The sequence below is a fragment of the Pseudophryne corroboree genome, chromosome 5 (assembly GCF_028390025.1).
Source record: "Pseudophryne corroboree isolate aPseCor3 chromosome 5, aPseCor3.hap2, whole genome shotgun sequence".
NCBI classification, from domain to species: domain Eukaryota; kingdom Metazoa; phylum Chordata; class Amphibia; order Anura; family Myobatrachidae; genus Pseudophryne; species Pseudophryne corroboree.
The window spans coordinates 785,230,708-785,255,435 of NC_086448.1; the positions used below are offsets into that span (position 1 = coordinate 785,230,708).

General features: G+C 42.8%; 1 protein-coding gene across 3 annotated transcripts in view; it reads left to right on the forward strand.

Annotated features, from left to right (window-relative positions):
- NTAQ1 (N-terminal glutamine amidase 1) overlaps positions 1-21,966 on the forward strand; it is a 159,843-nt gene extending 137,877 nt beyond the window's left edge. For 2 of the 3 annotated variants that reach the window (XM_063924389.1, XM_063924391.1), the window contains 2 exons: positions 21,071-21,154; positions 21,610-21,966. In XM_063924389.1, coding sequence (XP_063780459.1) covers positions 21,071-21,154; positions 21,610-21,650 — 125 coding nt within the window. In that variant the 3' untranslated portion in view covers positions 21,651-21,966. The remainder of the gene's footprint in view (positions 1-21,070; positions 21,155-21,609) is intronic. The other variant, XM_063924393.1, reaches the window with a different exon arrangement.
- The last annotated feature ends 2,762 nt before the right edge of the window (positions 21,967-24,728 follow it).

A 24,728-nucleotide genomic window follows, 5' to 3' on the forward strand; every position in this document is an offset into this window, starting at 1 on the left:
AGCGTCTGTGACGCTCGAACAGCTTTAAAGGTAATAAGGTTATACTGTGTTGCATTTACTCTCTAACATTACACTAAGGTTTTACTGCACAATACACTGTTTATGGTTTAGATACAAAGGTTAATATAGTGAGCGTCAGCTCCGCTGGTGATCTCCTCGTGGTCCCGAGCGTTCGCTACGCTATAGCGAATCATTACTTTAGTTAACAGCCAATAACGTGCCTGCCTGCGATCTCTTGGCCGTGAGTGAACGTGACGCTTGAGCGTCTCGATCACGGCAAAGCGATTGTTACGCAACTAGCGTACCCTTACGGTACTTCATACGTAGATAGCGTACAGTGTTCTTAGACCTCATAAAGGGTATTATATACGATAAATATTTAGCTTTATCACACATGATATTGGTGGAGCTTCAAACTAGGAGGCCTAGAAATATTAAATTTCTTGTCCACCGGTCTCCCACCCCTTAATTCAAGTACCTTATCTATCGTTAAAGAGTATGGCACTAGTCCTGGCTTTCTATGACCTTGAGGTACTTGTGAGCACACCCAGCATTCCGTTTGGTTTAAAACCTTACCCACTAATGAGTGATAGTCACTCAATAGATGACGGTCCATGTTGATATTAAGGCTGGACTGACATCTCTGGATGCACCCGTCCTCAGCTATGTTTTCACAATTCCTACAGATACAATTCTCTTCAGCTAACAATCCTTCACAATGTCTCTTAGTGTTATGGCTACCAGATCGTTTTCTGATACTCGCCTTTACTCGGTGTTTGTGTTGCTCTTGGAATTCTACGAATCCATCCTGGTCATCAGAACCCATTCCAGATCCTTTCTCGACCTCTCTGGTACTCTCACCGAAACAGACTGCTCTGGTCAACAACAGGGTCAACAGGAATACACGGACTGCAGTCTCTTGGGGCAAGTCCATCTTGCAGGAGGAGAAAGAAAGAGTTGTAATGGGGGAAAAGAAAATAATAGAAGGGAAAGAGAATTGTTACGATAACCGTCTCTAGTCTTTTTGTTCTTCTTGCTCAGATGCCGTCTCAACAGTGCTGCTTCTCAGTCTTCCCAAAACGAACACTCCAGTGATACGATATTCTTTCCGAATCAGCGACCTTTCTGTAAGGAGCATAAATCTAGCATTACCATTTGTTTAACTGTTGTGTGACATACCATCCGTAGAACATGAGAAAACAAAAAGAGAGAGAATAATAGAAAAAGAGAAAAATTGTCAGATTTCCGTTCACCATCAGGCTGTCACACCAACATGTCTATTGGTATCTCTGCACAGTCTCCCCCACCAGTATTTCCACTCTCCACCCTTTGTGCGTGGCCAGGCACAACGATGCAGGTAAGATATACTGGGTTGGGTAGACCTCTGAAAAGACCAAGTAGACATGTGACGTTTGAGCTGTAGTTCTGCTGGTGAACGTCAGAGATGAAGAGGAAACATTTAAAGATAAATCACAGAGTTTACCTGGCCGCCCTTGTGTCTACAAGGAATGACCTACCAATTACATTGACTGTAACCTCAGGCTTACTATCAAGGCTAACAATCAACTTCACTGGCTGCAAATTACAGGTGCGGCCCAAAATTTTTCCTGTATGATCCCTGATTACAATTACGTGTGTAACTTTGCTCGTGTTCTTGTCTAGGAGGTCTGACTTTACGTGTGCTGTTACAGTTGCTGGCATAATGCCCTTCCCTTTTACACAGATAACAAACCCTTGGCTTCCTCCATGTGCCAGGGGCTGGGGGTTTTGGTCGATTTGATGCCTCTTCTAGTGCTTGGATGCTCATCACCATCAACCGCTCTCCCTGTGCTTCCCTGGTTCTTTGGATATTACGGTCATGCTCGATAGCGGACTCCCTTAATGCAGCCACCGAGATACCTCTCCAGTTAGGTTGAGTGGTCTGTACCCTTGTTCTCAACACTTCTTTTAAACCTTCCATTAATACGGACACCGCTACCTCTCTATGATGTACACTTTCCTCAATGTCCGCGATCCCAGTGTATCTAGCCATTTCCTCTAATGCTCGATGGAAATAATCAGAAGCAGTTTCACCTTCTTTTTTTCTAATGGAGAAAATTTTGTTCCATTTGACAACAGTTGGGAAATATACTCCTAATTGCAGGTTGATCCGTTTTACATTGTCCTGATTGTATTCCTCAGTAAGAGGTACTTCTGCGTCTAACTGTTATGCACACCAGTGCCTGCAGGAATGTACTGGTGTTTGAACTGTTATGCAAAACAAATGGACTCACAGACAGACTGGGGAATATGACATAACGTACACAGAAGGTGATAGGGTAACAAAATACACACAAAGTGAACAGAGAAGCCCAGAGGCTAAGGAACTGGGTGTCTCCCTTGTATTAGTAATGCTCAGATGAGAAAAGCAAGATGTTGTCTTTTAATACGTAGAGAACCCGAAATGCTGTTGCTAAGGGCAACAGCAAAACCCTAAAGGGTTACCAACGGGTGTGGCAGTAAACTCCTTGGTCAGAGATGGAATGATAGACACAAGGAGAGTCTCCACAATCCTAATTCTCACTTGCAGTGCACAGGTTCAGCTTACTGCCACTAAACTGACCCCTGACACCTAGCACAGTGAGACAGGATTAGACAGGCAAGTCTTAGAATACAGCCGCAAACTTGCTAAGTTCACAGAGTAGTAACAGAACCCCAGCAAGCTAAACGACTGACTCCAGTCTTACTGCTAGGTCTGGATTGGCAGAGTGTAATACCAAATCCCCAGGCCTATTTGCAGTAAGCAACAAACAAATACAAAGCTACACAGTACTGGCTAACTTTCAGGAACTGACTAACCAACAAAGATTCAGCAGCATCTGCTTACCCTAAGAAGAGGCCTTATAAAGCAGGTGCTGTCCACGCCCCACTCAGACCTCACAGACTGTGAGCACAAAAACCAGCACCGGATCCCCTACCGTGCACAGAGCCTGTAACCACTGCACAGCAAAAGACCCGAACCGGAGTATCAGCTGCGCTCAGGTTACTCTGCTAGCACTTGTCTCCCGGTTGCCATTACGACGTGGTAGCACAGGGCAGGAGACCCTAACACTAACTTACAATCAGTGATGAATTTCGCAGGGTCAATATTGGAGGGTAGACATACCCTCAGCAATGTCCGCCAATCTTTATTATGGGTTTCAGCTGTGTTTCCTAGTTCTTTAATAAACCTTTGGCATGCGGCTAGATCTTTCCTGGGATCAGGAAATTCAGACATAATTGTCCTTAATTCTGTCGGGGACCAGGGGCAATGCATTGCAATGTTCCTGACGGGAGTGACTCCCAGAGCGTCAGTCTGTCCATTTGGGACTGCAATCACCCTGACAGGATTAAGTTCAACTACATCATCTTGTGTTGACTCTACAATGTGAGGTGCAATTGTCTGTGCATAATCTACAATACCGTACTTACCTGTGGACACAACCTCACCTGACCCTCCGTTAGGGGGCTTAACTACTGCCTTTACAGATTGGGCCGTGCCCACCTGGGTGTCTCGTATGGTGGCTGCTGGAGAAAGTGCCGACATCGTGCTGGGCTCACTTTCTTGCTTGTAATCCTAAGGGAAGTTTAACATGGGGTGCAACTTGCACGGGTTAGAATTTGTACATTTATCAGTTTTACTCCTATCGTCATTAACACATTTATTACGTTTACTCTTATTGTCATTAATACATTTATTAAGTGCACTATTATCATCATATCCCAGTATGCCATTCTCTGTAGCCATTGTTTCTCCAGTTGCCATCAGTTTCCTGCTAGTGTTGGAACCAGCTGTGTAAGCTAATTCCCTCTGTATATCACTCTCTTGTTGCCATAAATGTAAACAGTTTGTGTGTCTGATCCTCTGTTTTTGGGACTTTATGAGACAGATCCTAAGCCTTAGATTATGCAATACCTCTGAGTCAAAACTACCTATCCCAGGAAATGGTGCTTTATCCCCCACAGTCATTCGTGTCCATTCATCACAAAAGGTCTGTGTGGGGACTATACTTCCCCCACATTACTAACCGAGCAGACCCCCGGGGTCTGCACATCTCTTCAGTCTGAACCCTGACTGCCAAACGTCCCTGTGTTGTGCATTTGGCTTCCATTGTGGACCTTTTTAACACAGAAAAACTTCCTAAAATGCACCAAACACAGAAGTCTACGGTGGAAGTTCTCCAAGCTCTTCCACCAGCTTCTTCTGCTCCGAGTATCACGGATCCGCCTTTTAGCAGACTCTTGTAGCCGTTGCAGGCCCTACCTCTATTTTACACAAATCACGATTGCATGTGCTCACTACAACGCGTATGAGGATAAGATTTACGCACAACTATGCAACCTCATATCATGTTGCGTCAATTGTTTACACATACAACTGTGTGGTCCAATCGTACCACTTATAGACACTTGTTATCTATAAATGGTAGGATCATTGGAGTCTCTTCCGTCTGTGCTCCACAACAGCCGGAGCGTAATACCACGAAAATTTTATCATACTCCGTCGCACGTGTTCACCAAAACCGTGCTCGCACGTTTTCACCTAGACCGTGCTTCACCAAGATTCACCAAGCTTCACCAAGATCACCAAGACCACCAAGCGGGATTCAATACACTCATACCTTTTTCAGCCCACACTATCATTCTATAGTTTTCTGATCAGAAAAATAATTTCCCGTAAACTGATAGCTCTCCCCAGAGGTACTACAGTAAAGTAAGGTATTTTTAAACTAAATATTGGAAACTGAACAAATTGTGCTATTATCGCGTGGCTACCGTATCGCCTAAACTAAAACAATGCTATCGTGTGATTTGTATTTAGTGGGCGTGTCCGTACGCACGTTGCGTAATATACGCCACGTGTGTAGGCCTTTGCGTTGCATACGCAATCTCGCACGTTGCCCGAGACACGTATACAAAGGCCGGATACGTCCGCAGCCATACAAATAACACGCTTCTATAAAATGTAAACGATATTTAACTATAATCGTTTACCAAGCACCACACAGTATCTCCTGTATAAACCTTTATAACTGGGTCAGGCTGCGTGCGTGTTTTACAATTACTCCCTTAAGTATTAGTTTTACTTAAAACTAAATAGCAACAAATTTTTTCAGCACGGGTCAAAATAGATCTAATAATCAATGCTAATGGCAACAAGCGAGTAGATATGCAGAATACACAAAATACAGGTCTAAATTAATCTAGTAATCAATGCTTCCAATAGTATGATTCATATTGGATAGCTATCTTGCAGAACATACATTGATATAAACACACACACATAATTATAATATATCTATGTACTATTCACTGGTCTCCTGAGACTCATTTACTCTTCTAATTTGCATGTGAATGTGCTTTTGACTGTCTGTGAAGGTGGTTTTTCACTGCCAGGAAAAAGCCGTTGCACAGGTTAATTTGCATTTCAATGGCTTATCTTACAACAAGCAGAGTTTAACAGAATCCTAGAGGTAAAGAGAAAAAAAAAACTTTGTTTTATATCTGTGTGTCGTTCTTACATCAAATATTCATCTTACTATTAACTTTTATTAAACCCCATCTGAATCTATTTGTAATTGACTATGGCATGGGTTAAATAAATGCATTGGTAACTCATAAATGGTGATTTCTTTTTGACCAAGGACGGCTGATTATTCCTGAGCAGACTGAAAATCAGCTATTTAGAAAAAAATGGACCTTCCAAAAATGGCCGCTGCTCCTCCCCCTTCCACATCCATGAGGGTTACACAAAATGGAGGACAGACCATGCGGCTTCCTTTGACACAAAAAAAAATCACCATGCAAGCCCCTGAAGTTATTTTAGGCCTGAGTTTAAAAAAAACAACAACAACACTATATCAAGGCTTTTGCAGCAACTTTTAAATATACTTTTAAACCTACTTAAACAGATAAGCAATCCAATCTGAATCAAACACAATATGACTCATTTGAACCTTGTTTTGCAACAATATGGTCAGATATGCAGAGTACAGGTGTGTGCGTGTGTTACATGTGTTGCGTGTGCAATTTGCACCAAACAGAAATAAAAAAAAAAAAACAGATTTAAAAGACAATAGCTTAACGTTCTTACCTTTCGGATCCGGATCCCACCAGCATCCCTACAAACCAAGCGGAGCAGACGCTTATCTAATCGGCACTACTGTATCCCTGACCACCAAATGGCTAACAAGGGATACTACCTTCCCGCCCTTTGCTGATGGATAAAGTCTGCCTTGTCCTGCTAGGCTGTGGATATGAGGAGGCCCGGACGATTGCCCCCAATTAATAATGTCAAATATTACCTTTAAACATAAGCTATATACTACTACGGACTGAGTACGCTATTGGCGCACTGAGTACCGCAAGGGTACGCACTTAGCGTAGCAGACGCTAGGCCATGGGCGCGAGACACGAGCGGCACAGACGCTCACAGAATGATATACAGTAAACCTTAAGTAATGAAACAGTGTAAGGATATGCTTATACTTTAAACCTTAGCAGCAAAGCACTATACCTTTAAACTTTAAGTAGCGCTGGTGATACAAAGTATCAGCAGTGCATACACCTTAACAATGCTTATACACCTTAACAATGCTTATACACCTTAAACAGGTTAAACAGGTTAAACCACTTTAAAAGCCCTGGCAGGAAAGTGACAACACAGCACTGATTTGTATTTGAAAACCACATGGTTCTAAGGCCACTGTGGATAGATTCTAATAAAAGGTTAAACAATACATATCATACACTACAAACTAACATCAAAATCTAACACAATAACAGAGAATAATATGAGCAATGGCGAACAAAATGGCTACAGAGAAATATACATACGTGGGGATGATTCGCGAGCGCGTCCTGGATTCCAGCCCTCAGCATTCAAAGAGAAAGCCTTTTGAGAGAGTGAGTGACTGGCCAGGCAATGCTGGTCTTTATATACACAGCATACATTCACAATACAATGGTTCCTACAATCTCATTTTTCATTGGACACAGGAATGTGTCTCTGCATTATAACAAAGGTCATAGGTAGATTTGAACAGGTGGGCTGTGTCTTTCCCCAACTGCTGTAGTGGGTGGTATCCTCTGGATTCCCCCCGCATGTGTAATAAACAGCAAAATACAATTAATGTCCATAAACTACTTTTGTACATAACTATACGCAGGAGCGAGCGATCTTTTCCTAACTAACACCGAAATGTTACCCTTAAAATACCCTACAGCTGGATACTAGACACCACCTTTCAACCTTTATCTGACCCTTCCTATCATGTAAAGAGGAATCTCTCTGTCCAAGAACCGTTTAAACTAAACATACTTGCTGACGTTGTCTAGGGGAATATTAACTATAAAACACACTATATGGGTTAAATATGCTATGATCGAGTCGCCCGCTACACGCTCACAAACTCTACCGTAAATGCGCATACCACGCGCCAAAGCGCACGGCCGTAAAAGCTCCATTACGCAAAGTGCGAATATGCGTACGCACGGCAGAGCGTGTGCACGCGCAGCGGGCATGTGCGTGGGGTCAGTACAAGGCATGTGAATCATGATATTTTTCGACTTTGACAACATCCTGACATCTTTATACACAGTGGCCATTTTTTTCAGTGTGTGCCAGTGGTGTGCGCACATAGTTTCCTTTGTAGTTTTTTTTTTTTTTTTGGGGGGGGGCGCCATTATTGATCTTGCCCTGGGCTCCAAAAACCCTAGTTATGCCTCTGTAGAAAATGCTCTGTGATGTAGCACTCCAAAACACACATTAGCACAATATGAGCCAAAAAACAAACCAACATTAAAAAAGCAAGCATAATAGTACGGTAACTAAGTCTGCAGTGTTGTGTCAGGGTACAAATACAGACTCTAAATTATCCAAAAAAAAGTTGGTTTGTCTTAAACAAGATCACATACAGTACTAATGAAATTACACATGTAACTGGCTTCAAAGCCACTTTGCACTACTCCAGCCTCTAACATGTCAACCACTGATTTTCAAACATTGCACATGGATAACTGAAATCAAAAACATAGGCCAGCTTGCAAACTGACAAATGTGCAAAATGAAAACATTATTGCTGGACAATTCAATGACACACCAAGTCCAAACTACACATGGAAAATGTACTGTAAAAAAACCACATGACATACAATAAAGTACTATGTTACTGTACATTGGCTTTTGTTGAAAACATTACCCAAAACAATGTATTTGCTGACGCACACATGAAGATGGGAGTAATATGCAACGTCACATGACACACATTTCCCCCAAAAATAACGCAAGAAGTAATGGAATGGAATGTTAAGACAAATACACATGCTCACCATCCTTCCTGGGCAGATCGGAATCACAGACATGGGTTGCAGACACTACTTCAGGAGGTATTAAACTCCGCATGGGCTCCTCATAGTCCAGATATCTGGCAATATAGGGCTGTCCACCACAGGTTTTGCGAGCCGACTTCGCCTCCTTGGCCATTTTGGACTTGACACGTCGCTTTATGTCATAGTAACATTTGCGGCACGCGTCCTCCGTCCGCTTGACCACACCCTCACTATTTACAGCAGCAACAACTTTCGCCCACAACACTGTCTTCTTCCATGTTGGCACCTTGGTGGACTCAGGCCCAAATAGCTGCCGCTGATACTTTATCAGCTCCCGCACCAATGCCACATTTTCAGCATAACTAAACTTTACATTCCGCCCAGTCTTAGTAGTGGTGCGTGGCTGCGGAGCTCTCTGACTGTCACTTGAGGCTGCTGCAGCAACCTCACCCACCTCCTCAACCTCACTAACCTCACTCTCCTCCTCCACCTGACCAACCTCCTCCCCCTCACTCACACCCTCCACCTCACTCGCCTCACCCACCTCTGAGTCAGACATAGTTGTGTGGTTCAACAATTAACACAGAAAAAAAAAATGCAAACACACTCCTCCACTACCACTGCACAACTCACACACACACACACACACACACACACACACACACACACACACACACACACTGACAAGGGACTATAAATCAAAAAAACTTGGACAAAAAATGAGACAAAACCAAAAAAAACAAGACCACAAGAATGACAAGACTACTTTCAAACACAATACTACACTCAGAAATCGCCCAAAAAACTCCTCACCAAACCAACTACTCACCAACCTCCACAGCACAACCTCCCTCCTCACCACTAACTAAACCCACGAGGTGCGGACGGTTTGGGGCGTATTTATATGGTTGCGCACAGACACTCCTACATCTGAAACACAACGAATCACGAACGGGGATGAAACTAAAAGTGAAAAATGCGGCCGTGGTTGATAAATAACCCTGCCGCGTTTAACATAGAAAATAAACCAGTAAAAACAACAAAAACACGTACGCAAACGACAATGACGGCCGTAAATGTGACAAAAAAAACGACTGGCATCGACATCGGAAAACACGAAAACCATAAACTCGACTGCTTCGTACCTTGGCGTATATAGTTTCAAAAAGTTGCATGAAAATGCACCTGATAACAAACGAGTTTAAACACTACACAAACCGACTCAAACACGAATATTAGTAAATAAACCCCATTATGTACAAAAGGACAAGATAGGCAATCCAGAAAAGACGGAGATGTGGTCAACTATAGATAAACAATGCAGGGTGTCACGCTAGGTGGGTGTTGGGGAACCGGCAATTGAGGCTGGACTTGGGAGACAGGTGCCTGAGGAGGAGGAAGGTGTGGAGGATGAATATAATTCCTGCTCGTGGGATGAGGAGCTCAAGAAAGGACTATGGACAGAATATATATAAGATTTAATGAAGTATCGATGGTTCACAATGACTGAGCTGAAAAATAAAGTTAATGATTGAAAGACAATGCTGAAGAACTCTGTATGATTAACTGAAGATTGTGGTTGTGGCTTTAAGACGAGACTGGAGAACACTGAATGAAGAACTGGAGACTGACTTTAAGACAAGACTGAAGAATACTGCGACTGTGTCTTTAAGACGAGGCTAGAGAGTACTGAACGATGAACTGAAGACTGTGGTTGTGACTTTAAGACAAGGCTGAAGAACACTGATGTCCACGGGAACTACTGTTTAGCACCCGGAGCTCCTCTACAACCTGGGGCCCCGTGAGCGCTTTGTCAAAGTCAGAAAAATATCATGATGCACACTACCATATTTGCACCTCATGCGTGTCCCCGCTGCGCGTGCCCACGCTCTCCCGTGCGTACGCATACTCGCTGGTGCGTGCACCCGCAGGCGCACGGTATGCGCATTTACTGTAGATTTTGTGTGCGTCTAGCGGGCGACTCGATCGTTACATATTTTAACCATATAATGTATTTTGTAGATTATGGTCCCTTTGATAGAATCTGAAAGTTTAGTTAATGTAGCATGTTCATGAACAAAGAGATCCCTCTTTGTTTGATACGAAGGGTCAGACAAGGGTTATACAGTGGTGTTTAGTATCCATCGGAAGAGTATTTAATTAGCAATATTCCGGTGTTGGTTTGAAACAGATTAATCGCTCGTGCGAATAGTTATGGACATAAGAAGTTTATGGACATTTACTATTATTTGCACTTTATTATCCATGCGGCGGGAAACCTAGTTTCCCACCCACCTGAGCAGTTGGAAATAGTCACAGCCCACCTGTATGAATCAACCTATGACCTTTTGTTATAATGCGAAGACGAATTCCTGTGTCCAATGAACAGTAAGAATATAGGGACCATTGTACTGTATTATGTGTAGGGTATAAAAGGACAAGCCACTCTGGGCCAGCTCTCTATTCTCTTCAACGGTTCTCATTGCTGATAATCGGGAGCTGGATATCCAGAGGCCCATGCGATTGTTTCCGTTGAGCGTAAGTTTTCTCCGCAATCATATTGCCTTTATTGTTATTGTGAGCCATATCTCTCTCTCTCTCTCCTCTCCTCTTTCTCTCTCGTTTCTCTTAAGTGTTATTGTACTGTTATTGTATTTTAAGTGTAGTTATCTGGTTAGGTAGTCTATGTTATATTGGTAGTGTATGACTTGTATTGTATTATTCTTTTTCAAATAGAACGTTCACATAAGGTGTTAGAACCTCAGCAGGGTGTCTGTGTCTCTCTAGCTGGTACAAAGGGTTTCTGAATTCTAAATCGCTCTAACAGCATTTACATTAACAAGGTTAAGCAGCGTTATATCGCTGCAGTATTTCAGTAGTAAAGTTTTACAATACAAACTCAATCATAGTGTGTTGCATACAAGGGTTACAGTGTAAGCATAATCTGTGTTTAAAGTTTATAAAGGTTACTGTCTGTGTGTATGCTCACTGTGGGTATTCCGTATACCCAGCACAGCGTGTGTACTTTATTTGCGTACCACGTGCGAGGTCTTCATACACAAATAGCGTACGGAGTGCGTAGCATGTGCACATGGTTTAGCAGCCATTACGGCTACACGGTATTAATATATAGCTAATGTTAAAAGGTAGATATTTGACTCTATCAAGTGGGGGCAAGTCCGGTCCATCTCATATCCGCAGTCAGGCGAAAAAGGCGCAGACTTTTATCGATCAGCAAAGGGAGGAAAAGGTAGTATCTTGGAGTGCTGATCAGATGAGAGTCTGCGTCTGATTCTTTTGGTCTGTAGGGATGCTGGTGGAATCCGAAGAAGGTAGGAACATTAAGCTATTGTCTTTGTAAATCTGGTTTTTATTTCTATTTGGTGCCAACTGCACACGCAGATTGGATGGTTTGTCTGTTTAAATAGGTTTAAAATTATTTTTAATCGCTCTGCATAGCGTGATAACTAAAAGGGGCTGGCATGATGATTTTTCTTTGTGACAAAAGGTCTGTCCCCCATTTTGTGTAAACTTCATGGATGGGGGAGGAGCAGCGGCCATTTTGGTAAGGTCAATTTTTTATGAACGGCTGATTTTCAGTTGACTCAGGAAATAATCAGCCATCCACTGTCAAAAAGAAATCATCATTTAATGAGTTTTTTTTTAATGCATTTGTTTAGTCCATATCATAGTCAATCATAAGTAGTTCAGATAGAGTTTAATAACAGTTAATAATAAATTAAATATTTGATTTAAGAAATACACAAGTAGTTTTTTTTTTGGTAACTGTCTCTCTTCAAGAACCTGTTTTAACGCTGCTACTTGTAGGATGGCCATTGAAATGCAAATGACCTGTGGGACTGGTTTGTTGTTTTTTTTCTCTCTCCCAGCAGTGAAAGAAATTGCACATTCATATGCAAATTAGAAGCACTGAATAGGGTCTCATATATGTAATATCTATATGCGTGTGCTTACATCAATATATGTTATTAGATTAATTTAGAATTGCATGTTCATTTGTGTAATCTTCACATCTCACTTTCCTGGTTGCCATTTCATAATTGATAACGTGCTGAGAAAGATTTGTTGCTATTGGTACTTAAAGAGTAAAAATGATACATTAAGGGGTAATTTGTAAAACACACACACAGCTTTGCCTAAAGATACAAGGAGAGATCTGTGTGGTGCTCGGTAGATGATCGAGGATCACCTACATTGATAAACGTGTTAATTGTGTTACGGTGGATATCTGCCTTGCGTACACGTGTCTCTAACAAAAAGCTGAGACTCGCGTACACAACCCAAAGGCCGACGCACGCAGCATATATTACGCAACGGAGCGTCCGGGTACGCCCACGTAACTCAAGTCACACGATAGTATTATTTTAAACAGGCGAAAAGGTGGCAACGCGATAAATAGCGCAAATCGATTTTAGTGTCCGAAATTTAAGCTAATAGATCCTTCTCCAATTTACGACTCATCTGGTCTAAAGGGAAGAAATTTCTGCGCAGAAATAGAAAGAAATAGAAACAAAAGTAAAGTGTACATGTGGTGAGTGAGTGTTTGCATATATAAGTTTCTACAATTTTTGGGATTGAACCACAGGAAATCATCGAGTTCTCGTGAAGTACATACGTGTAAGTGACATACATGGTGGCTAGGGAGGCATCCCTTGTTAAACATATAAAGAGCATTAGAGTGTAGCAGACCAGGAGGTCATACTGTAGCAGACCAGGAGGTCCGGAACAGACCAGGAGGTCTAGGTACAGCAGACAAAGAAGTCCGCTATAGAGACAAGTAGCACAACACCAGGAAGGGTTGGTGCGGAACCCATATAGGCCATAAAGCTCAGGCTGAAGGAATTCGCAGCTGCTAAATTTCGATTCCACTGGTCGCTCCGCACATAAGATTAGTTGCTTATGTGCTGAACGATTGTACCGCACGTAATTGTGTGCATTAGTTAGTAGTTTGACCCAGTACCATTTGCGTACGGAAGGGGTCATAAACGCTATTTGTACATTCTAACGTGATTTGTGTAATTTTTTATTTTTTAAGGGAAGTTCGCTGGTCACTCAGGAATTATCCAACAACCAACAGTTACTGGAAAGGGTTAATGCTCTTCGGATCACACTCGCATGTTCCAGTAAATAAAGGTTCATAGGGGCCCTGGGTCGAGTACGCCAGCGCTAAAACAGTGTGTAGGCATATTGGTCGGTGTGGGCGAGTGAGTGGGGTACTCGGTAAACCGCCACCGTCAGCCTATCTTGAACATCTTGGTTTTTGTAAGGGTTCGCTGAAGACCCTGATTGAAGGTCAGAGGTAGTGAAAGCAACACCTGCAAGTTATGGGGGCCAGTTGTTCGGGTAGGTGGCGATCAACCTCGGTTCGGGTTGATTTAGTAAACCGACCAATTGGGTCGGCAAGGTATGTAATGTGTGAAAAATACGGGTCACACACAGAGGTTTTATGTGATGAATGGGAGAGAATGACTGTACATGACGGGGAGAAGTTCCCAAGAGTAGGCAGCTTTAGCCCAGATGTGTTACTAAATCTAAGGAGAAGGATAGGTCTTATTAAATCAGCAAAGAGACGGATCAAACATTATGATTGTTTAAAATTGTGGCAACAGGAAAGTGAAATGCAAAGAGAGTTAACTGACATATCTGACTCTCATCTTGGGAGGAGAGACATGGCAATGGAGAGGATTATGGTTGCGGAGAAAGGCACAATGTTGTACAATAAAAATGCACTTAGCAACTGTATTATAGATGATAAGAATAATTGTAATAAACATAACAATGATAATTGTAATACTGTTAAATGTACAACTATTAACCTATGCAAGTTGCACCCCATGTTAAACTTCCCTCAGGACTACAAGCAAGAGAGTGAGCCCAGCACGATGTCGGCACCTTTACCAGCAGCCATCACACAAGACATCCAGGTGGACGCGACCAAATCGGTAAAGGCAATAATCAAACCCCCTAACGGAGGGTCAGGTGAGGTCGTGTCCACAGGTACGTACCATGTTTTATATCACGCACAAACAAATGTACCCCATATTGTAAGACCAAAACAAGGTGATGTAATTGAGTTTAGTCCTGTCAGGGTGATCACAGTCCCCAATGGGAAGACTGACGATCAGGGAACCATTCCCGTCAAGGACAGTGCAATGCGCTGTCCCTGGTCCCGGACCGAATTGAGATCAATTATGTCTGAATTCCCTGATCCTAGGGAAGATCTAGTTACATGTCAAAGATTTATTAAAGAACTAGAAAACTCCACAGAACCCACCAACAAAGAGTGGCGGACAGTGCTGAGGGCATGTTTGCCCTCCAGTGTTGACCCTGCGAAATTTATTGCTGATTGTAAATTAGACACGGAGGTACCTTGTACGGAGGAACACAATCAGGAATGTATTAAGCAGATCAACCGACAGTTAGAAATATATTTCCCAGCCATTGTCGAGTGGAACAAAATCTTCTCCATAAGACAAAACGAAGGGGAAAGTACTTCTAATTATTTCCACCGGGCATTGCAGGACATGACTAGGTATACGGGTATAGAAAACATCGAAACAAGTGCACCGCACAGAGAAGTAGCAGTATCTGTGCTAATGGATGGTTTAAAGGAAGTGTTGAGAGCAAGGATACAGATCACAAATCCATACTGGAGAGATAAATCAATAACTGCATTAAGGGACTCTGCTGTTGGGCATGAGCAAAACAGCATCAAGCACAGGGAAACAAAGAAGCCTCAGATCCCTGTGGGTAAGTTAAAGGTGAAAAGCTGTTACAACTGCTTAAGGGAAGGTCATGTTGCACGAGATTGTAGGTCTAAAAACACACACAAGGTATATACACCCCCTAGACAACAACATGACCATAATAGTCAAAGAACCAGAGAAACACAGAAAGAGCGGTTGATGGCGATGGGCATCCAAGCATTAGAGGAGACATCAAATCAACCAAAACCCCAGGCCATTGGCACATGGAGGAACTCAAGGATTTGTTATCGTTGTAAAAGAGAAGGGCATTATGCCAGCAACTGCAACAGCCCACATAAAGTCAGACCCCCTAGACATGAAAATGAGCAAAAGTTAGGACACACCAAATTGTAACCAGGGATCAGATAGGAAGAATTTTGGCCCACACTCATGATATGTAGTCAGGAAAGGTGATCATTAGGACTGATGGTAAGCCTGAGGTAACGGTTAATAAATTGGGAGGTAATTCCCTGAAGACACAGGAATGACCGGGTGAAACGTTGTAAATGTATCTGTGAAATGTTTCTTTTTCTCTCCCCATCTCTGACGATTATTGGTAGGACTCAAACATTGCATATCTGCTTGGTCTTTGCAGAAGTCTACCAAACCCCAGCATGACCTATCCGCATCAATGTATCCTGGCCAGATACAGAGGGTGGAGTATGGAGGTGCTGGTGGGAGGGACTGCGCAAGGAAACCATGGGACATGTAGATATGACAGCCTGATGATCTGACAATATTTTAAAAATGTTTGAAAAATGTTTTTTTTCCTGTTGTTTATTGTTGATTTATGTGATATATACATATATGAATGGTTCTCTCTCTCTCTCTTGTTGTTGTTTTTCTCCTCTCCCTCTTCTTTCTCATGTTTTCATGTTTTAAAGATGGTATGTCACACATCAGTTAGACAAATGGTAATGCAAGATTTTTGCTCCTTACAGAAAGATCGCTGGTTTGGAAGGAATATTGCATCACCGGAATGTTCGGTTGGAAGACTGAGAGACAGCACCTTTGAGATGACAGCAGAACAAGAAGAACAACAAGACTAGAGAACTAATTATCGTAACAAGTTTCTCTCCCCCTCAAACTGTTTTCCTGTACCCCCATTACAAATTTCTCCTTTTCTCCTCCTGTAAGATGGACTTGCCCCAAGAGACTGTGATACGGATTTTCCTGTTGACCATGATGTTGACCAGAGCAGTCTGTTCCGGCGAGAGTACCAGTGAGGTCGAGAAAGGTTCTGATGACAGAGACGGAGGTGTAAATTTCCAATAGCAACACAACCACCAAGCAAAGGCGAGTACCGGAAACGATCTAGCAGCCATGTTATTTGTAAACATTGTGAAGGATTGTTAGCTGAAAAGAGAACTGTATCTGTAGACTCTGTGACAATGTAGTTGAGGATGGGTGCATCAAGAAATGTCAGTCCAGTTTTAATATCCACATGGACCGGCATCCATTGAGTGACTATCACTCCTTAGTGGGTAATGTGTTAAATCAGACAGATTGTTGGGTATGCTCTCAAGTACCTCAAGGCCATAGCAAATCAGGATTAGTACCATTCCCTTTAACGGTAGGGGAGGTACTTGAGCTAAAGGGTGGGAGACCGGTGGACAGGAGGTTTAATATCTCCAGTCCTCCTAGTTTGAAGCTCCACCAATATCATGTGGATAGGTCCCTAATATGTTTTAACATTTCCAATCCCCGAAAGCCGGGAAATTGGGAAGTGTCATGGAGTAACCTAACCATGACCTTTTCATATAGAGCAGATAGAATGCCTACAGATACAGAACTTATACGCCACATAGCTGGTAGTGGAAAATATTTCCGATATAGGTATACCCTAGGAAGTAGGTCCATGAGAGTTGGAGAGGTATCACCAGGATACTGTGCACATATCATACAAACTGATATGTGTAGTAAACAGATGGGAGAATTAGGGTTAGGAGATTTCACATGGAAGATGTGTAATATGGTTATGTCCTACTCCGTCCCATATGTTCTCCCCGATGATGCATATTTCATATGCGGGAGGAAGGCGTATAAGTGGCTTGCCCCAAACTCTGAAGGATTGTGTTATATTGGAAAGGTACTGCCTGAGGTAATGACTGTATCACATACTAAAATGAAAGATATTCACCGCAGTGCCCAAGCTCCTTATACCCACACTCATTACGAGCACATCGTTAAACGGCACCTGATAGAGAGAACAGAGCATCCGGCCTCTGACCTGATCAGTGAATCCACCGGGATTCAATTCCTAATCGCGTTAGATATCACTCGCACCGCCAGCGGAGTGATAAATTATAAATATATATCAGCGCTTGCAAATTTATTAAGACAATATCACAGAAATGTATGACGACACTTTTAGATATACCGGAAGAGAGCTCCAAGCTTATAAAACAGAACTGGTTCAGCATAGGATGGTTCTTAATTATCTCACGGCAGTGACAGGTGGATATTGTGTCACACTGGCAACGCAGTACGGCGTGAAATGCTGCACTTATATTACGAATAGCACCGAGGACCCGGTCGAGGTCATAGACCAAAAGATGGACGACATTCTCCAATTAAAGTGGGAATTCCGCAGGAGACACAATCTCACCCTTGCTGCTGTGGGTAATGAGCTGACCAGTTGGGTGTCATGGTTGAACCCGCGAAATTGGTTCTCTGGTTTAGGAGAATGGGCTCAAGGAGTCATAATGGATGTAGGGAAGTTTCTTCTATGTATCTTGGGTGTTGTCATATCGATTGGCTTGATATTTAGATGCGCTCAGGCTTTAACGAAGTGCAAACGGAGTACCAGGGTCATGAGTCTAAGGAGTGAGGAAATTGTAATTCCAATGGATTTGATTTATGATCCAACGATAGAGACAATGATGTGATGAAAATGTGATTCTACGGTCCGTTTCTTTCACCTGTTTCTCCTTTTCTCCAAGATAAAAAGACCCGCTTGGAAGAGGAATTTAATGACCTTATATACAGACAACAGATGGATTAAAGAAGAAGTTTGACAACCTTGTACACAAACAACAGATGGACTATGCCATAGACCCCCAGATTCCCTAGAAATTTTAAATTTACGCTAGCCCAACTTTTTTTGTAAGTCTATGGACATTGACAAGGCTTTTTGCATACCGTTAATAGCAAAAGCCCAAAGGAGACTTCAAACAAGACTTTAGACAAGACTTCAGACAAGACTTCAGACAAGACTTCAGACAAGACTTAAACCAACAAATGCATATTAACCTCACATAGAATACCACTGCATTTACCATAATTGTTTCTTATCTTCATCTCTACAACCTTCAGGTAATGACACACATAGTCGATAGGGAATACAGGCACAGATATCAGCAATCACATATTCTCCCCCATTCATGTATCATCAACTAAAATGTGCTCCCCCATTTTGTTGCAACTAAAAGCCGAAACGAGCTCGGTAAAGTTTGACAGCCCATCCACAGACCCGTACCACGGGATAAGAAGAAATTCAAATGTATACTTCGCAATACCTCGAAGCTTGATTTACAACACGTACGGCACAATGATACATGACCCTCCAAACATGGACTCATACACACATGCTTCTGCTATCTCACTAGGTCATACCCTTTCCTCACCTTCTCCTCTCCTCCCCTACCCAACCATAGAAATATTTACACATGACATATATTTTTCTCGTTTTTGAAATGGTTTAGAAAGTGGCAGTTATTGGTGACTGCCAAAGGGTGGACTGTCAAAGTCAGAAAAATATCATGATGCACACTACCATATTTGCACCTCATGCGTGTCCCCGCTGCGCGTGCCCACGCTCTCCCGTGCGTACGCATACCCGCTGGTGCGTGCACCCGCAGGCGCACGGTATGCGCATTTACGGTAGATTTTGTGTGCGTCTAGCGGGCGACTCGATCGTTACATATTTTAACCATATAATGTATTTTGTAGATTATGGTCCCTTTGATAGAATCTGAAAGTTTAGTTAATGTAGCATGTTCATGAACAAAGAGATCCCTCTTTGTTTGATACGAAGGGTCAGACAAGGGTTATACAGTGGTGTTTAGTATCCATCGGAAGAGTATTTAATTAGCAATATTCCGGTGTTGGTTTGAAACAGATTAATCGCTCGTGCGAATAGTTATGGACATAAGAAGTTTATGGACATTTACTATTATTTGCACTTTATTATCCATGCGGCGGGAAACCTAGTTTCCCACCCACCTGAGCAGTTGGAAATAGTCACAGCCCACCTGTATGAATCAACCTATGACCTTTTGTTATAATGCGAAGACGAATTCCTGTGTCCAATGAACAATAAGAATATAGGGACCATTGTACTGTATTATGTGTAGGGTATAAAAGGACAAGCCACTCTGGGCCAGCTCTCTATTCTCTTCAACGGTTCTCATTGCTGATAATCGGGAGCTGGATATCCAGAGGCGCATGCGATTGTTTCCCTTGAGCGTAAGTTTTCTCCGCAATCATATTGCCTTTATTGTTATTGTGAGCCATATCTCTCTCTCTCTCTCCTCTCCTCTTTCTCTCTCGTTTCTCTTAAGTGTTATTGTACTGTTATTGTATTTTAAGTGTAGTTATCTGGTTAGGTAGTCTATGTTATATTGGTAGTGTATGACTTGTATTGTATTATTCTTTTGCAAATAGAACGTTCACATAAGGTGTTAGAACCTCAGCAGGATGTCTGTGTCTCTCAAGCTGGTACAAAGGGTTTCTGAATTCTAAATCGCTCTAACAGCATTTACATTAACAAGGTTAAGCAGCGTTATATCGCTGCAGTATTTCAGTAGTAAAGTTTTACAATACAAACTCAATCATAGTGTGTTGCATACAAGGGTTACAGTGTAAGCATAATCTGTGTTTAAAGTTTATAAAGGTTACTGTCTGTGTGTATGCTCACTGTGGATATTCCGTACACCCAGCACAGCGTGTGTACTTTATTTGCGTACCACGTGCGAGGTCTTCATACGCAAATAGCGTACGGAGTGCGTAGCATGTGCACATGGTTTAGCAGCCATTACGGCTACACGGTATTAATATATAGCTAATGTTAAAAGGTAGATATTTGACTCTATCAGCTTCACGACTGGTGACAGGCTTTAAGCAACGGGACTGCTGCAGCAATAGGTAACCGCCAGACAATAGCTAACCAGAACCAGGGCACCTGGAGCAATCTGGGAGCACAGAGCTAGAGTACCTTACTCAGGAAAGTAACTGTAAGCACTGGCACCCTCACTCTGAACCAGACCCTTTTTGTAAGGGAAGCAGCACAGGATTGGCTGGACACAGAGAGGGATCAGCTATTGGCACAGCTTTGGTCTCCAAAATGGTGTCCCCCAGCACAGAAGACATTCTCAGCTGCAGCACACAGCACACCAGGCTCTGGCCACTAACTCCCGGGAGCCGGGTTCACACTAGAGACCTCTGCTGTAGCTGTTCCCCGTAGCAGCTCTCAGCTCCCCAGACTCTGGCCCCCAGAAGCCGCACTCATGTCCCAGAGTATTCTGCTGCAGCAGCCCTCCCCCCCCCCCCCCCCGCCGCCGCCATATCAACCATCGGAAAGGTAACCCCCAAGACCCCAGACCGAAGGTAAGACTCCTGATACTGACACAGGGGAGTCTTGGTTCCTGTCCTGACCATGGAGGAGGGGTGGATAATGCATCCCATATGCGTTAGTGGAGGAAGAAAAGGGGCAAAATGGCATTACTAAACCTGCCAGCATACACAACTATTGTGACCTGCAATCCCATTCAGTGAGGTCCTACCGTCATTGCTTGATGCTTGTGATGCATGAATGATCAAAAGTGTCATTGTCAGAATGGGTATGGATCATTAGGCTGAAAGTCAATAGGTCAACAGGGTCATTAGGTCAACTGGAAAAAGATTTACATGGTAAATTGCCGACACAACCATTTTTCTTTTTCTTTTTGGTGCAGTTATCGCTTTCAAAGCGCAGGAAACCCCAATTCGTGTACCGCATCCCCTTGCATGGCTCTCTTCATTCGCCATGCTGCAGAAAGGTTAGTTTTCCCAATCATAGTCCTTGTGGATGGGGAAAATTGAAGAAAATGCAAAGAAACCTTAAATCGTTGTGTCAACCATTGTCATGTTGACCATTTTAACCTGTCGACCTTAAGCACTGTCAACCTCTTAAATGTCAACCATTTGACCATGTCGACTTATTGACTGTAGAAATTTTTACTGTCGACCTCTAGACCAGATATCGTCAGAAATGGTATCATCCATATTTGCTCATCGTTTGCCTCAATTCAAGACAATTGAACAGCAGGTGCATGCAAAAGTTGAGCGATCATGATCCGACAATTTCACCCCCTCTACACATAATGCTGCTTTGGCTGCTGTGCTGACTCCGCAGTTATGGTGACCTAGTTGGGTATCTCCAAAGCTTAATAGATCTCTCCTTAAGTGTCTTTATTAGACAAATAAACTAACAGATTCCTTTTTTTTTCTGCAGGTCATCGTCATGGTGTGCCCATGCTTCTGATCTCCGTTTAGAGTTTTGTTAAGGGTAATATGAGACAATATCAGTGTAAGTTTTGGTCGAAATCACTTGAACATCTATAAAGTTTGGAAGAAACCTCTCCATCCTTGCCACGCCTTGCTGCCTCACCACCTGCCTGATTCCAAAGGTGAAACTTTGACTATTGAAGAAGATGACCACCCAAGGACTTTCTCTGATGCTGTTCCTGCAGCAGCCTAGTGGGTATCCGTATCCTGAGTACATGACCATCGCTAATCGCCATTTAATGACAGTACAAAAATAAAAATAACCTAGCCCTGCCAATAAAACAGAAAAATCTGTTGGGATGGACACACCTTTTATTATTTAAGATAACCGGTATAGCCGTACTCACTGTTACATGTACACTGGTGATGGAGGAAAACTTTAGTGGAGTGGGTTTCATACAGCTCACAAGTCAGTGAGTGTATACTGCAGAAATGTGATAACCTGCGCACTGGGATCTATTTGTGTGGACGAGCTGCTACACCTTCAGGTGACTGACCTGATGGGACTATATGGATAATTGGGAATGGTGTTGCGCTCAATCCGGGTGATTGGTCTGTTTATCCAATTAGTTGGTTAATAAGATATGAGCCCTTGATTTCTTCAAGTATGGATAAGGATAAATAAATAATAAATGAGTAATTGGATTGATGAAATGGTTAATGGTTAATTGAATATAAACCCTTAAATTCAGCAAATACTGGTGCGTATGTGATAAAATGATCAATGCATATAGATTTGAATGAGAAACGAATATAAAATAAAAATCAAATAAATGATGTATCAATTGGGTGCTTGGTGGTCCTATGTTTCAGATTGAAATGTATTGAAATCAATGATGATCATAAAAATTAGGTACAATGTAACAATTTATTGTATTTAACTAAATAACTAAATAATGTGAAGAGGAGTGCTGGATGGCACTGATACGTAATGTCACTCTTGGTCAGCAAATAGTTTCAAACTAGCGGCGTCCCGCATGCATTTATTACTGTCTCTGTTAGAGTGCACTCTAGTTTTTCAGTCTCACAAATAGCGCTTATTCTGTATGTGCCACACTTGTAATCTTCACGGTGTGGGTATAGGGCAATTACACATGGAAGGTATGATAGAGAGGCTCTGGACTAATCTTACAGGCCGGTCTCAGCTTCCCGTGGTGCGCCTTGGAACAGACACCCCCTGAGAGCCGAGGCGCCGCACCGGTAATCTCGTCTGGGGCGAGGGAAAACTCAGAGAGTGCTCTCCGGAGCCGCCTAGTGAGTGACCCTCGCCGCAACAGAGGCTCGCTTCCTACCTTCTCCTGTGTTTGCCCAGTCCCGTCACCGGCTTGTCCGTCTTCTGTTGCTCAGCAACCTGGTCCGCTTCCGGGTTTCTCCCGATCACGTGACCGGGTCTTGTTAGATGTGAAGCTCGATGTATCTGGTATGCAAAAGTAGTTCTGCAGAACTTGAAAGTCTGTATGTCTTTACTCCAACGCGTTTCAGCCTTTCCAAGGCCTTCCCCCGGACAAGCTGGTGACGGGACTGGGCAAACACAGGAGAAGGTAGGAAGCGAGCCTCTGTTGCGGCGAGGGTCACTCACTAGGCGGCTCCGGAGAGCACTCTCTGAGTTTTCCCTCGCCCCAGACGAGATTACCGGTGCGGCGCCTCGGCTCTCAGGGGGTGTCTGTTCCAAGGCGCACCACGGGAAGCTGAGACCGGCCTGTAAGATTAGTCCAGAGCCTCCCTATCATACCTTCCATGTGTAATTGCCCTATACCCACACCGTGAAGATTCCAAGTGTGGCACATACAGAATAAGCGCTATTTGTGAGACTGAAAAACTAGAGTGCACTCTAACAGAGACAGTAATAAATGCATGCGGGACGCCGCTAGTTTGAAACTATTTGCTGACCAAGAGTGACATTACGTATCAGTGCCATCCAGCACTCCTCTTCACATTATTTAGTTATTTAGTTAAATACAATAAATTGTTACATTGTACCTAATTTTTATGATCATCATTGATTTCAATACATTTCAATCTGAAACATAGGACCACCAAGCACCCAATTGATACATCATTTATTTGATTTTTATTTTATATTCGTTTCTCATTCAAATCTATATGCATTGATCATTTTATCACATACGCACCAGTATTTGCTGAATTTAAGGGTTTATATTCAATTAACCATTAACCATTTCATCAATCCAATTACTCATTTATTATTTATTTATCCTTATCCATACTTGAAGAAATCAAGGGCTCATATCTTATTAACCAACTAATTGGATAAACAGACCAATCACCCGGATTGAGCGCAACACCATTCCCAATTATCCGTATACTACAAACCGGTAGCAGTGCAGGGATGCTGGAACACGTGGATAGCCGGTAATTGTAGGTCTCTCGAGCTAAGTTGATAACCTGTTCTAACACCGTAAAAGACAAGATTGCTCCTGCACATGCTCAGTAGTGATCTTGGTGGTCATCTTGGGATAGAGCATGAGGCCTACCTGGAGAACAGGAAGACTGCAGTCTGCTCAGTAGCACATTCCTCTTTCAACAAAAGAGACGCAGGTTTCCTTCTTCTGATTTGAAGAAATGTTGGAAGAAATATATTCATTTGTCTGTGTTACGAAACTGATTTAAATATCCCTCTAGTTTTGCTTCAAAGAGAACAACGCTCCGGACAGATTGTGAAATTATACTGCCTGCAATATATTTGTCTGCTAGAACTCTGTAACGGCCAGCAGCAGTCCCTGCTGTGTAAACAGAAAATTGGAGCCGTCATCTTACTCGTATATAATTCTGCAGATCAGTCACCAAAAGTGAAGTTGTGATCGTGAGAACTTTCCCACCCTGTTATGAAGGCTAATCTCCTTGGGACTTTGGGAGATGACCGCAGCCGGGTCCTGTATTAGCCAGACTTGATAATGCACTGTAAGCCCTGCGAGCGTCCTGCCTGAGATGACAAGTGGTGGCTATCCAAAGCGAATGCGGTTTATATGCTATATCTGGGTAATCTGAGCTCTGCAAACATGCCTGATTCAGAGATGATGGAATTTATGCAGTGGAGCATTTATT